This window comes from Ciconia boyciana, chromosome 8 (assembly GCF_034638445.1).
Source record: "Ciconia boyciana chromosome 8, ASM3463844v1, whole genome shotgun sequence".
Classification (NCBI taxonomy): domain Eukaryota; kingdom Metazoa; phylum Chordata; class Aves; order Ciconiiformes; family Ciconiidae; genus Ciconia; species Ciconia boyciana.
This window is the reverse complement of record NC_132941.1, coordinates 19,714,912-19,733,951: the sequence shown is the minus strand read 5'-3', so window position 1 is coordinate 19,733,951 and position 19,040 is coordinate 19,714,912. Positions and strand designations below refer to the sequence as shown.

General features: G+C 35.4%; 1 protein-coding gene across 3 annotated transcripts in view; it reads left to right on the top strand.

The window, feature by feature from the left end:
- VPS13C (vacuolar protein sorting 13 homolog C) overlaps nt 1-19,040 on the top strand; it is a 100,287-nt gene that overhangs the window by 21,297 nt on the left and 59,950 nt on the right. For all 3 annotated transcript variants that reach the window (XM_072871150.1, XM_072871152.1, XM_072871153.1), the window contains 21 exons: nt 351-408; nt 738-865; nt 1,759-1,865; nt 2,541-2,712; nt 3,181-3,243; nt 4,459-4,594; nt 5,185-5,279; nt 6,847-6,989; nt 8,386-8,578; nt 8,732-8,846; nt 9,178-9,314; nt 10,037-10,163; nt 10,818-10,935; nt 11,281-11,410; nt 11,781-11,859; nt 12,860-12,999; nt 13,591-13,744; nt 14,194-14,270; nt 14,427-14,486; nt 16,212-16,365; nt 17,732-17,848. In XM_072871150.1, the coding sequence (XP_072727251.1) occupies nt 351-408; nt 738-865; nt 1,759-1,865; nt 2,541-2,712; nt 3,181-3,243; nt 4,459-4,594; nt 5,185-5,279; nt 6,847-6,989; nt 8,386-8,578; nt 8,732-8,846; nt 9,178-9,314; nt 10,037-10,163; nt 10,818-10,935; nt 11,281-11,410; nt 11,781-11,859; nt 12,860-12,999; nt 13,591-13,744; nt 14,194-14,270; nt 14,427-14,486; nt 16,212-16,365; nt 17,732-17,848 (2,503 nt within the window). The remainder of the gene's footprint in view (nt 1-350; nt 409-737; nt 866-1,758; nt 1,866-2,540; nt 2,713-3,180; nt 3,244-4,458; nt 4,595-5,184; nt 5,280-6,846; nt 6,990-8,385; nt 8,579-8,731; nt 8,847-9,177; nt 9,315-10,036; nt 10,164-10,817; nt 10,936-11,280; nt 11,411-11,780; nt 11,860-12,859; nt 13,000-13,590; nt 13,745-14,193; nt 14,271-14,426; nt 14,487-16,211; nt 16,366-17,731; nt 17,849-19,040) is intronic.

Genomic DNA, 19,040 nt, shown 5'->3' with positions numbered 1-19,040 from the left:
TTCAAGGAGTTTAAAAACAAATGCTTCATCTGTTATGCTACATGTTTGAGTGTACACATAAGCTATATGTTTCTAAATTAACACACACTAGTTGTTATTGCAAGATTTAGACCGAAGTTGAATAAAAACTGTACTAACCTTCCACTTGATATGAGAAACTTAGAATTCTTTTTAGTTTGGTGTATTTAAACCCTTCACTCTTAAGTGCTTGTGCTATATTAACTTTTGCATTTAGGGGGAGGAGGCCCTAGCAAAATACATGTGAACTTAAGCTGGTCTACTCAAAGCTTAGAGAACTAAACAAGTAATGCTCTTCAGCAATTGCTAGACACTATCATATTCCTTTACAGGATCAGCTGAAAAGAGGAATTCCATGTAGTGGTAACCAGCCTCAAGACTACCAGTATAGTAAGTAAGCTAGGAATGAATGAATATAAACTGTTCTGAGCATGTTAGCATACAACAGCCTGACCTGGTCATGCAGGCATGCCCATACTAACTTTACTTTACAAAAACTTAAACATAATAGAACATATTAGAGCTAGTATGCTTTTTTGACTACTGCTGGGCTATCTTAATTTTTGGTAAGAATTGCAGCCTGATTCTGTGGGTCTTGAGCATACACATTGTCAGGGACAAAGTGGTTGATATATCAGGCAGTGGAAATAAGTACTTTAAGATTGCTTCCCATACTTTAATTGTAAACATAAAATTAATCTCAATTTTTTATCTTTAAGTTTTTAGACCAGTATCAGCCTCTGCAAGACTGTATATCAACCCGTATGCAGAAGTAGAACTAAAAACTCCCAAGCTTGATTGTAATGTAGAAGTACAGAGAATTGTCATCGAATTCACTAAGCCACAGGTAAGTTGGCTTGGTATCCTTTATCACCTGTTTCAGAGTTTGTGATGAACTGTAGGATTTTTTTGTTGGAAAACATTCTTCTTTGGGAATTTTCTGCTTATATGCAAGCAGACTGTCTAAATTGTTTAGCAGTAACTGTGGGGAAAAGTGTAGGATCATTTTCCCTTTGTGTAACAGTCACTTCCTGGTGCTAGATCCTGACACTTTGACCCTGTTATCTGTGGACCCTCTGGGGACCATCTGATCTGTATTCAGTCCTTCCAATAGCATTCCTTTCACATAGAGAATGGAATAATTATTGTGAGGAGCCCTTATCTTATAAAACTATAAGACAACATTATAACTGCAGAGATGCCAAGATACAAGCAAGGGTGGGAATGAATGGAGCATACTGGCTTTGGCAATGAAGCCTGCTGAAGTATCAAGGAACTCAGTTAGCTCCCCAGCAATGTTAGTGTTTTCATTTATTCAGTGATAATTTACAGTTAGTTTGCTAGATAGCTTTTTAGCTCTTATTGATGTCAGAGTGTAATCTGAGTTCGGAACAGTACCAATAAGGTTAACTAATGCAAAGGCAGTTATAAAATTGGGGAAACTGTGTATTGACAAATGAAGGGAATACGGTTGGTTTGAGAAAGCCTGAGACTTTGTGCTGAGCAGGCTAACAGAAATACAAATTGTTTTTGTTCTTCATGGAAACCAGAAGCTTATACAGTGGTGTCCTTTGAGAGCAATGGGTATAGTTGGTCCACTTTTACATGCTAATGAAAATGTGTAGGCTTAAATTTCTGTGTAGTTTGGGGAATACTGAAGACCATGGTATACGTGTACTTTAAGCACTGCGTGCAACAATATCTGAACCTCTGCTAAGAAACTTGGTTTTCTGTGTTTAGTACCTCAGCATGATAGACCTTCTGGAGTCCATAGATTACATGATTCGTAATGCACCGTACAGAAGATTTAGGCCAAATGTATCTCTCCATAAAAATGCCAGGCAATGGTAAGCTGTGTACGTTCGTGCATTCTTTGAAAGATGCTGGAGTCCTCTCCAGTCTCTTCATTCGCCTTTGTGGTTAACTGTAGTTTTAAAACTAGATCGCATATATCATTATGACTTTCACAGAGCTTTGCTTAGCCAAGTAGAAAAGGTTTGCAGAAAAGAACACATGAAAGAACCAAGTGATGAAAATCTGACTTGCAAAGCTAAGCCTGGTCCCCAAAATCTCTGAACAAAACGCCGATGTTCTCTCTAGAGGTTAGAATATAATTTTAGAAAGGCTGAAGAAAAAAATTAGCAAATGTATTACAATGGAAACATGTCAACTGTAATTTTTAAAGTTTTGAGCTGATAAACATTTTTGTGGCTTTTTTCTAAGTACTAACTGATGCTGATTATCAAAGTGCTTAAGTGTTCTTAGTGCTGTTACAGCCCAAATAGGCAAACATGCAGGAGTCAATAGAGAATGCAGATTTATAGTTCTTCAGGCGTTAAATATAATCCCTGCATCCATTTTTCAAAAGTGATGTTGAAACCATTAAAATTTTTATAAATAAAGTTACTCAAATTACAAGTGGTAAACCAAGTGTTTGCATATTAATAAACTATCCCTGCAACTTTGAAATTGTAATGCACAAATGAAATGGGAAGTTGCTTACAAGTGTGGAATTATTGTAGGTGGAAATATGCAGGTAACAGTGTTCTTGAAGTTCACATCAGAAGACATACTCGAATGTGGTCATGGAGTAACATAAAACAACATAGGCAGCTTCTGAAGAGTTACAAAAATATATACAAGACCAAGCTGACACAGAGTAAACTGTCAGAAGAAACACAGAGGCAAATTCAGGTATGTGTTTTTTCTCTTTGGAGAAAGTATGTTTTGATCCCTTTGTTAAATAATTATTCAAATATACATGACAGTAATCAAGGTTGGTGGTTTTACAAGAGCACAAGAGTTCTGTGGAAAATACCATTTTAATCTGAAGTTCAGTGTAACCTGTTGTGGAAAGAAAGAAAATGCTAGTAAAGTGCCATTTAAATAAACCCTTTTTGGTTGCGGATTAATGAACTTGGATGCATTTAATGAAGTGCAAGATTAATCTATTTAAAAAAAAAAAAATTAGACTGCCTGACATCAGGTTTCATCTTCTAGTGAACTTCGGCGGGGGGGGAGGAGGGTATACCCTTGAAAGAAAGGAGCAGGTCTGGAAAGAAATTGGAGTGTAAATACGAAGGAGCTGGTAGAGAATTTGTAGTGGTGAGCCTTTCCTAAATATGTTTGAGAGGCAAATGATTTCATCATACATTTTTACAGGACCTAGAAAGAAAGCTTGATGTCTTCAATATAATCTTAGCAAGACAACAAGCACAAGTTGAGGTAAGAAATAATTTTTGTTCAATAATATTGTAACACTTCAAATAAAATAGTTTTGTCATGATAATATCTTGAAAAAATTTGTGCCGATGAGTATGATGGGATAGGCAGGTGGGGAAGGCAAGTTTCCTATCCTTCCAGGACAAGAGTAAATGAATTTCCAAACTGGAAACCAGTTCCAAAAACCTACCAGTGTGTGTGCACGGTGTTACTGCTACCCACTTTGTACCATTCAGGCAATTGTCTAAGGGTGATGATTTAATGATTCTTTTCTTCCTTTCACTCCTGTTATTTCAAGACTGGTTCTGCAGCTGTTCAAAATCAAACACGTACAGCTCTTCCCATCCTATCTACACCTTTAGATACACTCTTTTTAGGGGACAGCCAATCTAATTAAAAGACAATTCTGAGAGAACTGTTCAAAGGTAGATGAAGTCTCTAGCTGCATTTTATTTTGGAAATAATTTGTGACACTTGACAAGGAGTTGCATGTTATACCATTATGAAAAGTGTTGTATCTGCAGTTAAGATCAAAAACACCTAGCACACTGAGGGCAAGCTCAGAATAGTTGTCTTGTGAGAAGCATGCTACTGGTAGCTATTTTCCTAACATGAAAATTAACCTCTGTAGTTGCATCATATGATTGCTGTTCATGCCAGCGTAGCCTCAGTGTTTGTCTACACATCCGGAATGTGTGTAAAATGAAGATGAAAAAATAATAATGATGTTACTTATTTTTGAGAATTTTGTGGTCAGACCTTGATTTTCAAAATGCAAAGTGAAAGCCTGAGTACAAATTAAAAGTTTTAAATACATGTAATAGTACAGGATCAGTCTTCAGGTTTGTTACTACTAGATTTAAGGAATGTAATTGCTTCTTGTATCCTTTTAAATACTGTCTTTTCATGTTGTTCCTGCCTTTTTGTAGTCTAAATGCTAGTGAAATGTGTAGAAAAAGGCTGTCCAAAGTAAAAGTAATGCATGCTTGTTTCCACACACACACGCGCACGTGCGCACACACACACACATGTGCCCCCCACCCCGATCCTCTTTTTGCTTCTGTCTGGTGAGTCAAAGTGCTCTTAATCCTTTGCGGGGTGGTGTTGCTGTCCATCAGTTAAATGTCTGTTCAACATGCATGCATACATATATTATTTACAGAAAAACAAAATATATAGTAATTCTGTTAATTATGTATTTTAATGTCTGGTTTGTAGACAATAAGATCAGGACAAAAACTACTGAAGAAGAAAACCACTGAAGTAGAAAAAAAAAGTGGAGGATGGTTTGGTGGTTTCTGGGGTAAAAGAGAATCTAGGAAAAAAGAAGATGAAGAATCACCTGTTCCTGAAAGTAGGTGTAGACTGTAATGTCCTAACTTCTATAGAGGCTTTAAGATTTTATATACATTAAGAAGAAAGTTATATTATGTTTTGCTTCCTACTGTGCAGAAGGAGAGAGTATGGCATAAACAGTGCAATGCAGTATTTATCCATTTTATAGTATTACTTATGGTTAGTGAATATTGAGCTGGCAAATAAGGCATACTTCTGAAATGGCTGTAAGCATTTCAGAACCTTGGTAAGGAGAAGAGTATTGAGCTTATAGCTGTAGTGTAATAGGTGACGATTGGAATACTGTGTTCTGGTGATTTGCTGGTGGACCAGAGATTTGTTCTAATAGTACTCCTCAAAGCTGTATTCATCGTTGGGAATTATGAGTACTCTTGTAATATAAATTATATTGATTTCTGTGCTACGTATGTAATGCCATATATGAAGACTGCTTCTGTGTAAATTATTTTGCAACGTGGAACTTAGTGCAACATGAAGAATCAAAGAAATGTGTCAGCAGAACTTAAGTACAGTAGAAAACAAATGAGAGGAAAAATGCTTATCGTTACTAATTAAAGTGCAAGTTTTTGTGGCTTTTTGGTTTTTTAGCTATTGATGAACTAATGACACCAGAAGAGAAAGCTAAGCTTTTTACTGCGATTGGATACAGTGACAGCTCCCATCACCTTTCCTTACCAAAGCAGGTAAGCAACTTCTTATGGGGATGGTTTAAAAAAACCCAATATCTATTGGGTTAGCTATTTCTATTGGGTTAGCTATTTCAGGTTAGCTATTTCTGCTGCCTGTTGTGGTGAAAACTAAATTAGTCTGTATGGTCTTTTTGGTTTGCTTTGTTTTTTAAACAAATCCAAAGTTGGTTTGATTCTGATAACTGAAGAGTTGTTTATATAAAGGTGAACATTAGCATGTGATTATTTCCTGTTTGACTAATGTTTATAACTTTGAGGGATACTTTTGTTAGAAGGATCATGTTATGTTTCTACTAAAATGTTTGTCCTAATGATTAATATTAGGAGATTTCAGTTGTAGCACTTTTTTCTACAAAACAAAGGAAAGCATGAAATTAAAAAAACATTTTTGTAACAGATTTGGGCTTGTTAAGCAAGGGAATAAAAGAGAAAACTTTACAGGTATAGTATTCTTGAGAGGGCTTATAGGAAGAAAGGTAGAAAGTAGACAACTAAGAAAATGTGAAAAGGTAAGGTTTCTCTCAGTATACTTACTTTCTGTGAGCGCTATTACATTGTTGTTTTAAATCCTAACATGACTGGTGGTTCTGCTTTAAGTTGCTCATCACTTACAGAAGCACTTTTTATATTAAGACTATTTGCTTCAAGGACAATGTTGTCTCTTCTCCCAACAGGCCTCCCCACTCCCCAGCCCAACACTCCAGCTTTCCAACCTTGTATATTTTTGTTAAACTTAATTATTATAAGCTTACACGTACCTCACACAGGGAAGTTCAGAATTGTTTGAGTGGCAGCATGGAGGCCTGTGCGCTATTGTATGAACTTGTGTTCCTGTCAAATTGAAAAGAGCAGAGCAGCAGCAAGCATCTCTTACCAACAAAGAAGAGACACAGCCCAGACAGTGCCCAGTGATGGTGCTTTTTTTCCCCCTTTGTTTCACACTTTCATTGCTTGCCTGTGTAGAAAAACTTCCATTTTTAATTTGGACAAATTAAGTGTAAAGGTGCTTTCATCTCTCTCGGTACCCTGAAGAAAGGTGCAGGCTTCAAATTCAGATAGGAGGTATTATTTGATTCTTCTTAAGTTGGTGATTGACACAGTCATAAAATGGTACATGTGTCAGGAAGCCAAAACCCTTTCTTGACAAGGTTGAGAGATGACATTCAGCAGCAAGAACAACAAAGGCATATATGCAATGTCTTCTAAAATGTGGTTATTTGATAGGATTATGATTATTTTGTTTGTTGATCTTGCTAGCTCTCTATTGAGTGTAGTTTAGGTATGGTTGAAGAAAACTTCCATGAATCCTGAAAAGAGATACAGTCTGTATCTGCTCTGCATTTGTTGAAATAAACTGTTTTATTTTAAAGAAATGACTGATAAGGGTTGAAAGAAAGTAAAGACTCTGTACTTCGCTTCCTACATAGGAATATGGTTCTTACCTTTGTCAGCTGGAATAGCTTTAAATACCACATTTCGTTAGATTTGTTGAAATTAGGAGTTCTGAAAAATTATTTGTATCAAGATGACTAATTTAAGTTTTCTCTGTCCTTCTCACTAGTATGTTGCCCATGTTGTGACACTGAAGCTGTTAAGCACTTCTCTTACAATTAAAGAAGACAAGAACGTGGCAGAAACTCTTAAAGTACAGATAATTGATCTGAGTACCAAAATATCACAGCGCCCAGGAGCACAAGCCATTAAGTAATTGGATTGGTATTTTCTTTTTGTAGAAATATCTTCTTTCCCTCGCTGCCCCAACTTTTTACATCTATTCTTGGGTAGTGCATTATGTTGTATATTGACTTTTAAATTTCTGGGCATTCTGCAATTGCACTTCATTGAAAAGTTACAGTCACATAATTTGGTGAATAACATAGAAAGGAATGAAGAAAGGAATACTATTTGTTAGTCTTCATAAACAATAATAAGCTCTTTCTTGAATCCAAATGTTGAAGTGATGAATATTACTTTTGGGAAGTGATACCTAAGCAGTGTGAAATGGTCTGGCTAACACACTCCAGCCAAACTACTGAATGTGTTGCTTACTTCCTACAGAAATGAAAAACTACGCCTGTGTGTTGTGGGTAGGAGATTAACCAGCATGTAGGAAACGGAGTCCTTCTTGTGTTTTAAGAGAGGGCACGCCAGAAATTTTGAACACAAATTACTGGATTATACAGTCAATGAATAAGATTTTCAGTGTCGGGAAAATGAGTCTGTGCACTTTTCATGCTTTCATTTGCAGTTCCTTCATCTTCTGACTTTATGCATAAGATTACCAGCTCAGCTGCTGACTCTTGAAATATTTTTGCTAAAAACCATTTTGTGGCATATTAAAGGTGCAGCCTGAATGCTGCACAAAAATAAAAAGAGCTTTGAGAATATTTTACTTAAATGCATGCCATATAATTTAGTTGGCAAGACTGAAACAGTAGAACAGATACTTTTGTTGATTTTAAGTTTCTGGAAAAATGCAATTAGGTTATCTCAGTGGAGCCAGGCTTGTGGCACTGATTATGCCCAAACCATCTTGCCTTCCAAAGTCAGGGAGAACCCAGGACACTAAAAATCAGTTTTGTATCTAACAGGTACTTCTAAGCACGAGTGAAGTTTGTGTGGTTTGTGTTCACGTGGCTTTCTTTCAGCGGCATTTTTCTGCTGACTCCGCTTAACACTATTGTCAGGGAAGCTGTCCGTAAAGAATACCCATTTGCACCAAAACAAGTCCGTAACTGATTTTGAAATCAATATGTAATAGTTAACATTCCTACTCTTTTTCACCTGTAGCATAAATATTCTGCCTTTCTTTTCTCTTGAAACTGATTCTCTTAATAAACGTGAGCTGGAAGTTATATTCAGTCCACCTTGCAGATAACAGAAGGTAAAAAGAAAATATCACCCTTGTGTTGCTGTGAACAGCTTGCCTCCTATTTATTTTTCCATTTTACTAATGTAATAATTAACCATGTGGTATGTCAGTCCTGTGAAGTTGGTCATGTTTGGCTTTATCAAAGGCTTTCTCATCTTGCTTGTCTTTCCTGGATGGAACTGTGTTCTGTATTCTAATTAAGTATATTTAACTATTCATCTTCTTTAGGGTGGAAGCAAAGCTTGAAAACTGGTATGTTACAGGCCTGAGACAAGAAAACATTGTACCGTCTCTTGTGGCTTCCATAGGGGATAGCAAGTCGTCTTTACTTAAGATAGAGTTTAATATTAACCCAGAGGATAGTACTGCTGACCAGAGTCTTACTATTGAATCACAGCCTGTGGAAATAAAATATGATGCCGTGAGTAGTAACCAAAACTCTTACCTCTTCTGATTCTCCTTTCTCTGCTGTTATTCTCTTAGCTCTGTCAAGATCTATTTTTGATTTTTTACTGAGTGACTTCTGTGTATATTGATAATTCTTGTCTGTCTTTTTTTTTTTTTTTTTGAAAAGAGAACGATAAATGCAATAGTAGAATTCTTTCAGACAAGTAAGGGAATGGATCTTGAAAGATTAACATCAGCCACGTTAATGAAGCTGGAAGAAATCAAGGAAAGAACTGCTACAGGTAAGATAATAACAAATCTCACCTGAGGTGAACCCTTGAATGTCTTAAAATGTTTTAATATGATTTTCTAAACACTTTGCTTATGTTTTGATTGCTGGCCAAATAGTATGATTGGGTTGTTTCCTTGAGTTTTTGACTTGGAGGATTAGTGGATGTTTTGTGAGGAGGAGCATTGAATTTAGTGAGAAATCAGTAGAATGTTACAAAAGTAAGTCTTTACTCAAGATGCGTTATCTTTCAGATAGATAGCATCTCTTTATATGTTGAGTGGCACAAATGTTTCACTTGTGAAAAGCATTTCAATTTTAATGTCCCTTCCTTTTTATTTAAGGATTAGTTCATATTATTGAAATGCGGAAAGTCCTTGACTTGAAGATTAATCTGAAACCTTCCTACCTTGTGGTTCCACAGACGGGTTTCTACCATGAAAAATCGGATTTGCTGATTTTGGACTTTGGTACATTTCAGGTATATAAATGACCTCTCTTATAAGCTCAAAGGGAGAAAATATTCTTTTCTCTTAACATAGCTGTCATCTGAAACAATCTTGTTTTCAGAAAGCAAAGATTGTCATCTGTGTGACTATTTTTTAACTTACTATATTTCTTACAAAATAAATTTGGGTCAGCAGTGTGATCAATGTTCAGAGCTGTTAAGTTCTCTTTGACATACTTGTCCTAGTTAATCTCCCCAGGAAACATTTTCATTTTGTAATCATTATTGTCATAGCTTATCATTTAATATCTTTCATTTCTTCAGCAAAACACATGAACTTTTGTTTCCTTTTTTGTAAAGTGATAGCCTTTTATTAATAAAAGAGCATGTAATTTTCCTCTTGGAGTTTGAAAGTTGATTCCCTTGTTCCTATAAGATTGAAAGATTACAATAACTTAACTTGATTTTAGCTGACTGATTAAATATTTATTTTAGTTGTACTCTAGCAGTAAACTTGTAAACTAGTAATAAAAATTCTTTTTGCATAACTTGAATTAAATGGATTGATAGAAGTAACAAAAACCCCCTACTTATTCTTCATAAGTGAAGTGTGAAATAAATTAAGTTCTCTTCTCTGTAAGAGTCCAAATGTCAGTCATAAACTCCTATGAATCATCTTTTTCATCTTCACTAGGATTAAGAGCACGTGTATGTAAGTTTTAGACTTAACTTTATCTTGTCCTTTATGTGTTCAGCTGAACAGCATAAATCAAGGCAGTAGTCAAGCTTCTAGCTTTTCATCCTTAGAGGAGATTATGGACAAAGCTTATGACAAGTTTGATGTGGAAATAAAAAATGTGCAACTTCTTTTTGGAAGAACAGGTAACAAAACAACAATAGTTGCTGTTTACTCAAAAGACTGATGAAGGCTACCTACCTGTATTAAATAAATATGTTTTTTAAAGAAAAAAGGCAAACCAAAACCAGTAGTTAACTAAAAGATAGATTATAATACACGTCTGGTATTAAACTGTGAAAAAATTCATTAGTTTCTCTTCAAACAGCTGCTTGCTTTTTGTTTGGACTTGTGTATCACCTCTTTACTTTGATGCCAGCAAGCAACATAAATGCCTAGAACTATTATGTTTTCCATCATATGCAGGAAAATACAGCTAAAATTGGCCTTAATGCTTCATTTGGACTTAAGTTTATGCAGTCAACAGAATGCTAGGTTACTGTTTTACATTTATCTACCCATGTATCTATCTATCTGGTTTTTTTAGGGTTCTATGTTCAGATAGATCTTTTAGTGTAGAATTGGGCTTAAGGCCACTAAGGCAATATAGTGTTAAGAACTACTGAAAATGCATTCAAAAACTCTTAAAATACTTTACCCAAATTGCTCTAGGTTTCTCTAGTTTGTGAATGGGTTCTTTATCCTTTCCTAGTGATGCCATTTGATTATTTCAGTGATACCTTAATTAAAGCAATTAGCAAGCTATGTCTTTTTTATCTAAATTTACTGAACATTTGCAGGTGAAGACTGGAAGAAGGCTCGTTTTCAACATCCATCAACTTTGCACATATTACAGCCTATGGATATTCATGTACAGTTGGCAAAGTCGATGGTGGAAAGAGATACCAGGATGGCAAAGTAATATATTAATGTTGAAAGGACTTATTCTTAATTACTGTGTACTTACAGAAAAGAAAACTGTATTTTCCCCAAAGGTTCAGTTACACTTTATAATTTGAAAGTATTAACTTAAGAAATAGAAATAGCTTTACTTTTTATGAAACCTTTTTTGACTAGTAGTTCCCTGGTCACTTTCACTGGTTACTAATTATACTGTTTAAACTGAGTCTGAGACCTACTTTTAATGCAGAATCACTAGCTTTACTGTGATGTGATCTTTGTACATGGGTGTAGGTATTGGTAAATCAGGAATTGGTATGTACTTTTTTGTCTTGGACTTTAATCAAATTTTTTTAAAAAAAGGTTTAAAGTGTCAGGAGGACTTCCTTTGGTGCATGTCAGACTCTCTGACCAGAAAATCAAGGCAATTTTTGATCTGATTGATAGCATTCCATTGCCTCAGAAGTCATCTGTGTCAATTCCAAGTACAAAGGTAAGCTGACTATAACTAAGAAAACAGAAATAAAAAACCCAGCACTGCTACAGTGATCACTGTAAGCATGAATTCCTGCTAATGTCTGTGGTCTTTTTCACTTGAAATAAGAGATCTGTTGCCAAGCTAGTTAGGCAAAGCATCTTCATTATGACTTACCATCAGAACGTGCTGGGCTTATTCAAACAAGGGTAGCTTAGCCTTTGTCATTGTCCTGCTGGTTTCAATATAAGTATTGGCAAAACTGGCCTTGCTGAGTAATATGGGGGAGGCAAGGTGAAACATGCATCATCAGTGGAAAATATGACTGAACATACCAAGTTATACAGACTTTAAAATAGTGTTGTTTTTCTTTTTTCTCTGCCTCTAGGTACCAGCTATTCCCACAATTCCTGTTGTTAGTAAAGGGTTACTTAATACACCCCAGTTGTTAGCAGAAATAGTGTCAGGTAAGAAGCTACAGATATGCCTTTGTAAAAGTAGAAGGCCATAACTTATGGAATAGGTAATGTTTTCAGGCTGCTATTGATCTTAAAACATGTTATAAGGACAGTAGAGATGAGTATGATTGATCATCTCTAATTTCAAGTGCATAAGAAGATTGAATTAAGATGCTGACATTACCTCAGAATAATAAAGTTGCTTTTTTTAAAAAGCAGAAAAAAATTCTTGTGGGATTAATTCATATTGTGCATAAACAACCTCTTCAAATGTAAGTGAGCTACTAGTGGCAACTGTATTAGGATGTCATTAGCAAACCAGTACAATTATTCAGATGTCATGAGACATCTTTTTAGCAGAGAGTATTTGAGGAACCTGTTATTTCAGAATTGACTTAAATCTAAAAACAGATTTAGCCAAATACTAATCTGCTGCTGCTCCTACTTCAGGACACATACTTTGGGGTGGGCACATAAAAAAGGTGAGTAACATGTATAAAGGATGTGTACACTTGTATTAAGCAGCCAACATGTGGCTAAAATAGACTGTTACAAACATCACATGTGTACTGTCCCGAGTGTTTTGCATTTGCAAAGCTCTCCTTTTTCTGAAAATACAGAACTAGAATAACAAATGGCAAATTACTGTATTGACACTGTGGATTTGAGCATTTACTTCTGTGGCTGTTCTAGAGAAGAACTTTCCTATAGTGGAACCTGGGAAACTTGTTTCCTGGAGCTTACTTTATAACTGGTTTTCCTTATATGTGCTCTTGAACGTCTAATGATACAGCTAAACTTTAGTGCTTTCCTTAATAGGGCTTTAATTTTCTTCACTTTTCATCCAATGTGTAACAAAACAGTGTAGATCTAAAAAGTATACTTTGTCAGATTAGGTTTAAACTGCTCATACAGTTTAAAATCCCATTGGAATGGGAAGAGAGGGTGGGATATTTACCCCTGTTTCTGGAAAAAGTTTGCTAAGGAGGAGGTCACTTCTCTTCTGTAGACTCTGAAGAAGAATATTTAGATTTTGAGGAAAGTTCTGAACCAACTGACAGGTCACTAATTAAAGGAGAAGAAATAAGAAATAAGGAGCCTGCTAAAGAGGAACTGATAGATCTTCAGTTGAAGTTTGAAATTAAAGAGGTGTGTCTCTTAAATTCTATTTTTACCTTCTACGTAAAGCGTATTTAAAAAAAAATATCCAATATTCTCTTACCAGTGTTCTCTAGATTTAGTGTAGAACAAAAAAATACTCATGTTATATACATACATATTTCTGTGTATGAGTTAGTTATATATAGTATGCGTATGAGTGTTTTTTAATATATGGTATTTATATTAATAAGACACATATACATACTTCATCTGTGTGTATGTATTGAAAAAAATCAGCAAAAAAGCCCCTTATTGGAATATTTTTGGTAGAAAATAATAATACCAACTCATAATTTTGGGGTAGGGGGTGGAAAACTTGCACTGGAAGAACAAAGTAAATACCCAGGCAGGTCACTTGTAAAAAGCAAATCCCAAAATATTTCTATGATATTTATATCTCTCACCATCAAACAATCACTTTTTTTTTCCCCCTATTTTTACACTCTAACTCTGTAATAAAAATAATACTTCCAGTAAAGCAGGCAAGGATTAATTTTGCGCTTTTTTCATTGTTGGTTTGAACGGTGAGAATACTACATGTGAAAAGATGGTATAACTGTGTATTTCTTGCTCATCCAGGTTTTAGTAGAACTCACCAGGCAAAAGAAAACTGAGGAAATGGTACTTGTATTTGATGTAATGCATCTTGGAACGGAAGCTACTGTCAGAACCTATAATTTAGCAGCTGTATCTTATTTAAAGAAAATAAGCTTGGATTACTATGAAATTGGAGGTAATAAGCAATGGAAGAGAAGTATACTAGTACGTGTGTGTGTATCTCTCTCTCTCTCTCTCTCTCTCTCTCTCTGAAACTGTGGCTCTCCTGTCTCTTGTACTCACTGAAATCCAAATGTTGTTCTAGTTTTCCGGTTACAATATTTAGTATGCAACTGTCCATTGGCAGTGCGTGTCGCATTGGTATGGTTGATAAGCTCTGGACTCCCACCATAATACTTATTAGATAAATAAATAGCTTAGTGCTCAGTCTTTGGATGGAGAAGGTGTACAGACTTGCCATTTTGGACTTAACGAAGAGAAACCAGATATTCATATTTGGTGGTGCAATGTATTTTAACAAATGGTATTGAAAGTTAATCCCTATATTCAAGGCACAAATTCTTTGGTTCTCTGAAAGAACAGAAATTACCCTAATTCTTGTGTATTTCCTGTGGTATGTTACAGGTAAAAAAGCACCCATTCATCTAATTAGTTCCTCAGATAAACCTGGCTTAGACCTTCTGAAGGTGGAATATACCAAGGTATACATAAAGCTTTTTAAATTTATTTTTAAAGCACTCATATATTTTAAAGTCTTAAACTTACTATTCAGAGCTAGTGGATTGTTTTGTATCTTCTGAAGAGCAGAGTGACTGGTTGGAATTAATATTAACCTTTATGTGAATCATTATTTTCAGGCTGACAGAAATGGGCCACACTTTCAGACGATTTTTGACAACACTGAACAGATGATTCAAGTGAGTGCTTACAGATTGTATTGCTTACTTTCTTTTGGTTTGTTTACTTAGAAGGGAGGAATCAATAAGAGTTGTTTGGCTTTCCTTTTCGCCCCACCCTGGCCTTGCAGCAGGGAGATTTAAAGACTTAAAATGTACTTGAAAGTTTTTATACAACTTATAAGAGCAGTATGTTAGTCTGTTTCTTAACTATGATGAGAAACTGTCTGGCTAGCTCATATGGATAAAATTTAAAATAACGTAAGAATGCATCTTTTCATGCATATGAGATCATGAAGTTCAAATGCCCAGTATGGGAAAATGTAGTGGGGTCTAGAATTCTTTCCCTTTCCTGTCAAATAATCTGTTTGTATTGTGAGCGCTACATAATCAGCACTCTGTTGGCTAAATTTGCTAAGAAGTCTAAATCCATTTATGAGTGATTTTTTTTCTTTTTCTTTTTTTTTTTTTTTTGGCAAGGGGAGGGCAGAGGGGAGCATGTTCTAATTCTTCACTCTGAAATATGACTCGGGGGCTTCTTGCAATACTGCATTTTCCTCTCCATCACTTTTGTCATAGGCTCTAGAATGAGAATTTGATATCTTAAAAATTATTGCAATATAGGGAAATGTGTTTACACAGCAAGTACGTAATTTCATAAGTTCTGATTGTTGTACTAATGGTGTATTTTTGAGTCAGAGATTTCAATATAAGGAAAAACTGTCTTGAGGAATTCTGTAAATAAACTACAAAGGGCTGTCAGTTTTCTGTGGCAGGTACTTCCCTCCCTTTATAACTTTATGGCATTATTTTGCCTGCCATTTTTTGGTGTGAAGACTGAAATATTTCACTTGCCACCTAATACTTTCAGAGTATCTGTAGATTTCATCAGGGAATTCTAGTTAATACTGGAATTTTTTTTGCCAAGAAAAGGTTACTGAAGTGGCAGCAGGGGATGACAGTTCTACTACTCCAGTGCTACTGAGGTGGATATACATACTGAGTTGACTGACTTCACGCTATGGGATAGTGCTGATGTTAAGAGAACTCAGCTTTCTATACATCATCAGGTGTTGCCTTGAAACTCTTCAGGGGGACTTCTGTGTCTGGAAGAATTGCATTTGGGCTCTTTTTCCAATTTCAAGCCCATTCAAGCAGATAACTTTTACTAAACTACATGGTAGGCACTTATTCACCTTTTGGACTCCCTTAGATTTGTTGAGAAATAACCTTTATACTAAGTTTGTCCATGGCAGCCACCTGCCACTTATCCATTCATGTAGTACTGTGTTATTGCAGGAGCATTCAAGAATGTGTCTGTGTTTGACAGAGCATATTGCTTGAGAAGACTGAATCCTGGTTTAGGTTAGACTACCTTACTCCAGGTGTATCTCTCTTAGTCATCTAATTAAGTTTTCCACTTATTTAATGCAGTTTTCCACAATCAGTTTTTCACTCATTTAATGCTTCTAAATTAATTTTGTATCACTTGGCTTTTGTACTGAGGAGGTTATAGGTTAACAGTTACAGCTGTTGGGTGGTTGTTAGGTTTTCTTATTTTCTAAGCTTACTACTTTTCTGCTTTACAAAAAGCTTTTTTCCTTTATGATCTGTTGCTGGTAACACATGCAGCTTTTCTGTTTCTAAGAAATTGTTATATTCCATTGGGTACTTTTACACGTCAGTCCAACTCTTATACTTGTAAGTTATTTTTTTTGGTCATATGGAGTCTCATGTTTTCAACAGGTAGCTTTTTCATCATTGAACCTTCTACTGCATACAGAGGCCCTTATGTCTGCTGTCAGTTTTCTAACAGCTGTTAGTCCATCAGGCAATGAAAGTAGTGGAGACAAACCAACTAAAGACGAAAAGCAAGAAGATAACACTAGACTGAAGAAAGGTACAGTTGTGTTTGTCAAAATGATGGTTCTGAAAGGATGTGTCGCATGCTGGCAAAACGATCAAATCCAGAGAAACGTAATTAGCTTTGTAGTGTGGGGTGAAGATCAAGCTCATGTGACTGTGGCTCACCAGGCTGGAGGACTGATTTAAAAAAAAACCAGTAAATGAAATAATGATTATGATCCTAAATGGTGTCTTCAGGTGAGCTTTCTATTCTTGCGTTTCATTGCTTTTTCACAAATAGACTTGAATTTGAGTAAATGAGATTTCTGCAAGCTGGACTCAAACAGCAGCATGATCTTAGTGTTCATGGTAAAATAAAGGACATAAATAGTACTTTGATTAAGCTATGTTATTGATCTAGGCAATTTAAATATACTTTCAAAGTAGTCATCAAGTCCCTTGCTAGCCTAATGAAAATCTTGCTGTTCCTGTAGCACTGAAACAAAAACTGAATTTATATCAAAATAGGCTCAGAGGGGAGCAACTGCACTGTCTTTACTACTAAGTCCAAAACTCAAGCATCAGGTGAGCTGGAAATGAGGTGTTTAGTGAAGAATGTTCAGAATCACTTATAATTTTAAATGGCCTGGGTTTGAATCTGCAGGCTGAAAAAGAAGCTGCTGCTGTGTAGTTTAACAAAGCCCAAGTATTTGAGCTCTTGGATTAACACTTTGCTACTCAGTTAGTGAAGGTGCAGACAATCAGTGAGGTCTAATGACTTCTGGTCTTCCCCCATAGATAGTTTTTGACACTTGTGCGTGACTTTACCTTGTTCTCCCCTGCCTTAACACTTGCTCTCGTAAAACCGGGCTGTTGGCTGCCTGAAATAGGCTTCCAAGTTTTTCCATTTCTTATAAGCTTGAAGTTTGAGAGAAAACTTCCTGCATTAGGGTCTTGGAATAGGAAATATTAGATAACCTGAAAAAAAACCACTACTGTGAACCTATTGAGTTTTTGACTTAATGTTAAAATTAAGTATGCTGTGCAATTTATTTCCTCTTAACCCAGCAATTACCCTTCATTTAAAAAAAGTAAAATCGTTCCAATAGAAAGTCATCACTAGATGGGAGTAAGTCATAGAATTATGAGCAAATGCTGACGTGTTTTACTCTTATCAGTAGAGTTGCCTTCAGAGAAAGACTTGTTGCTCTTGGGATGTTTGGGGGGGATTGGTCTGTTGATGGGATGTTACAGACTTAATCATGATAGTGGTGATGAAAGAAACTATAGGAAACAAAACTAAGTCATCTGAATGCCAAAAAAACCCACCTAGACCAAAACAACCCTCAAATACTCTCAGGAGTTTAAGTGAAAATATGAATTATATGTACCTTGAAAATCCCTCCCTCTCTCATTTCTAGTGGCTAGACCTTCCACAGATAAGGATGTCTTTGACTTCAAGCTTTTTGCCAAGCTGGATGCTTTCTGTTTAAATATTTGTGATGAAAAAAAGAACATTGCAGAGATCAAGATACAAGGTATTCAATTCTTTGTTAGTAGTAACTGATCTAGTAGTTTAGTTTCAAAGCAACCACTAAAGATTGGACTAAAAGATATTTAAGGTGTAACTTTTCAGCATCTGACTTTTTTTTTATTGTTATCTGTACAAACATGGCTCGTGTTGTTGTTTTCAAAGTCAGTCTTCTAGTCTGTCATGGTGTTTTGGCCTCCAGCTGCATGATATATTATTCTTCAGGTAATTAGGTTCATGTTTTGAAGGAGTTTGATTATGGGTGGCTTTTCATGTTGTAGTAAGCTTTGGATATTTTTCTGCTATTCCTGATTTATTTAGGATAAAAAAATCCTTAAAACTGTTTTCTTTGGTTTTGAACTCTTGGGGTTTGTTTGGGTTTCTTGTTTTGGTTTTTTCTTCTTGATTCTTTTTTTTACCCTTCAGAGGGGCTATCAGTAATTCTGAGAGAGAGAGGGGGGAAGTTTCACTTCCAAGTCTGGCTATAGCTGCCATCCTAATAGCTGTCAAAACTCTCTCGTAGTGTGAATATTTAAGAATGTGTGATAAACAAGAATATATAATACAGATCATAAAAAGTCTCTTGTTTGTGCCCATCTCTAAATCATATGATGTATTCACATGAGATTTTGTATGCAAAAGTGTTGTATTCAAATACAGTATAGTAACATCTTTTTTGATAGAAAAATCTAAGTAAACTAACTCAGTACCTTGGTTATTAAGAGAGGAATTATTGTTTGACTATTTTTCTATGAATAGTAGCTCACTTCTTTACAGAGACGATTGATATTGAGACAGTATCTGTATTAGATACTTTACTATTTTTTGTTCAATTTTACTAATTGAACAAAATTTACTAATTTTACTAATTTTGTTCAGTTTTGTTTAATTTTACTACAGTTTTGTTCAAAGCTGTAGTATGGTCGCATGCTCAAAGTTTAGTAACAGATAGCATAGTGTATGGACTTGGGTTTGAACTCTAGACAATGTACTTATCTTCTGTGTCTGACTGATAAAATGCAAAAAATTTCTATTTCCAGAACTTAGAATACTTTTTTATTTTGGAGAAGTTACGGTAGTTGGGAAATTACTTATAATTATTCTGATTTGGATACAGGGAGACTAAAATGCCTCGGATCAAACAGAGCTCTTTTATTTACAGTCCCTTCAGCAAGGGATGTGGTAACTGACTTATTTCA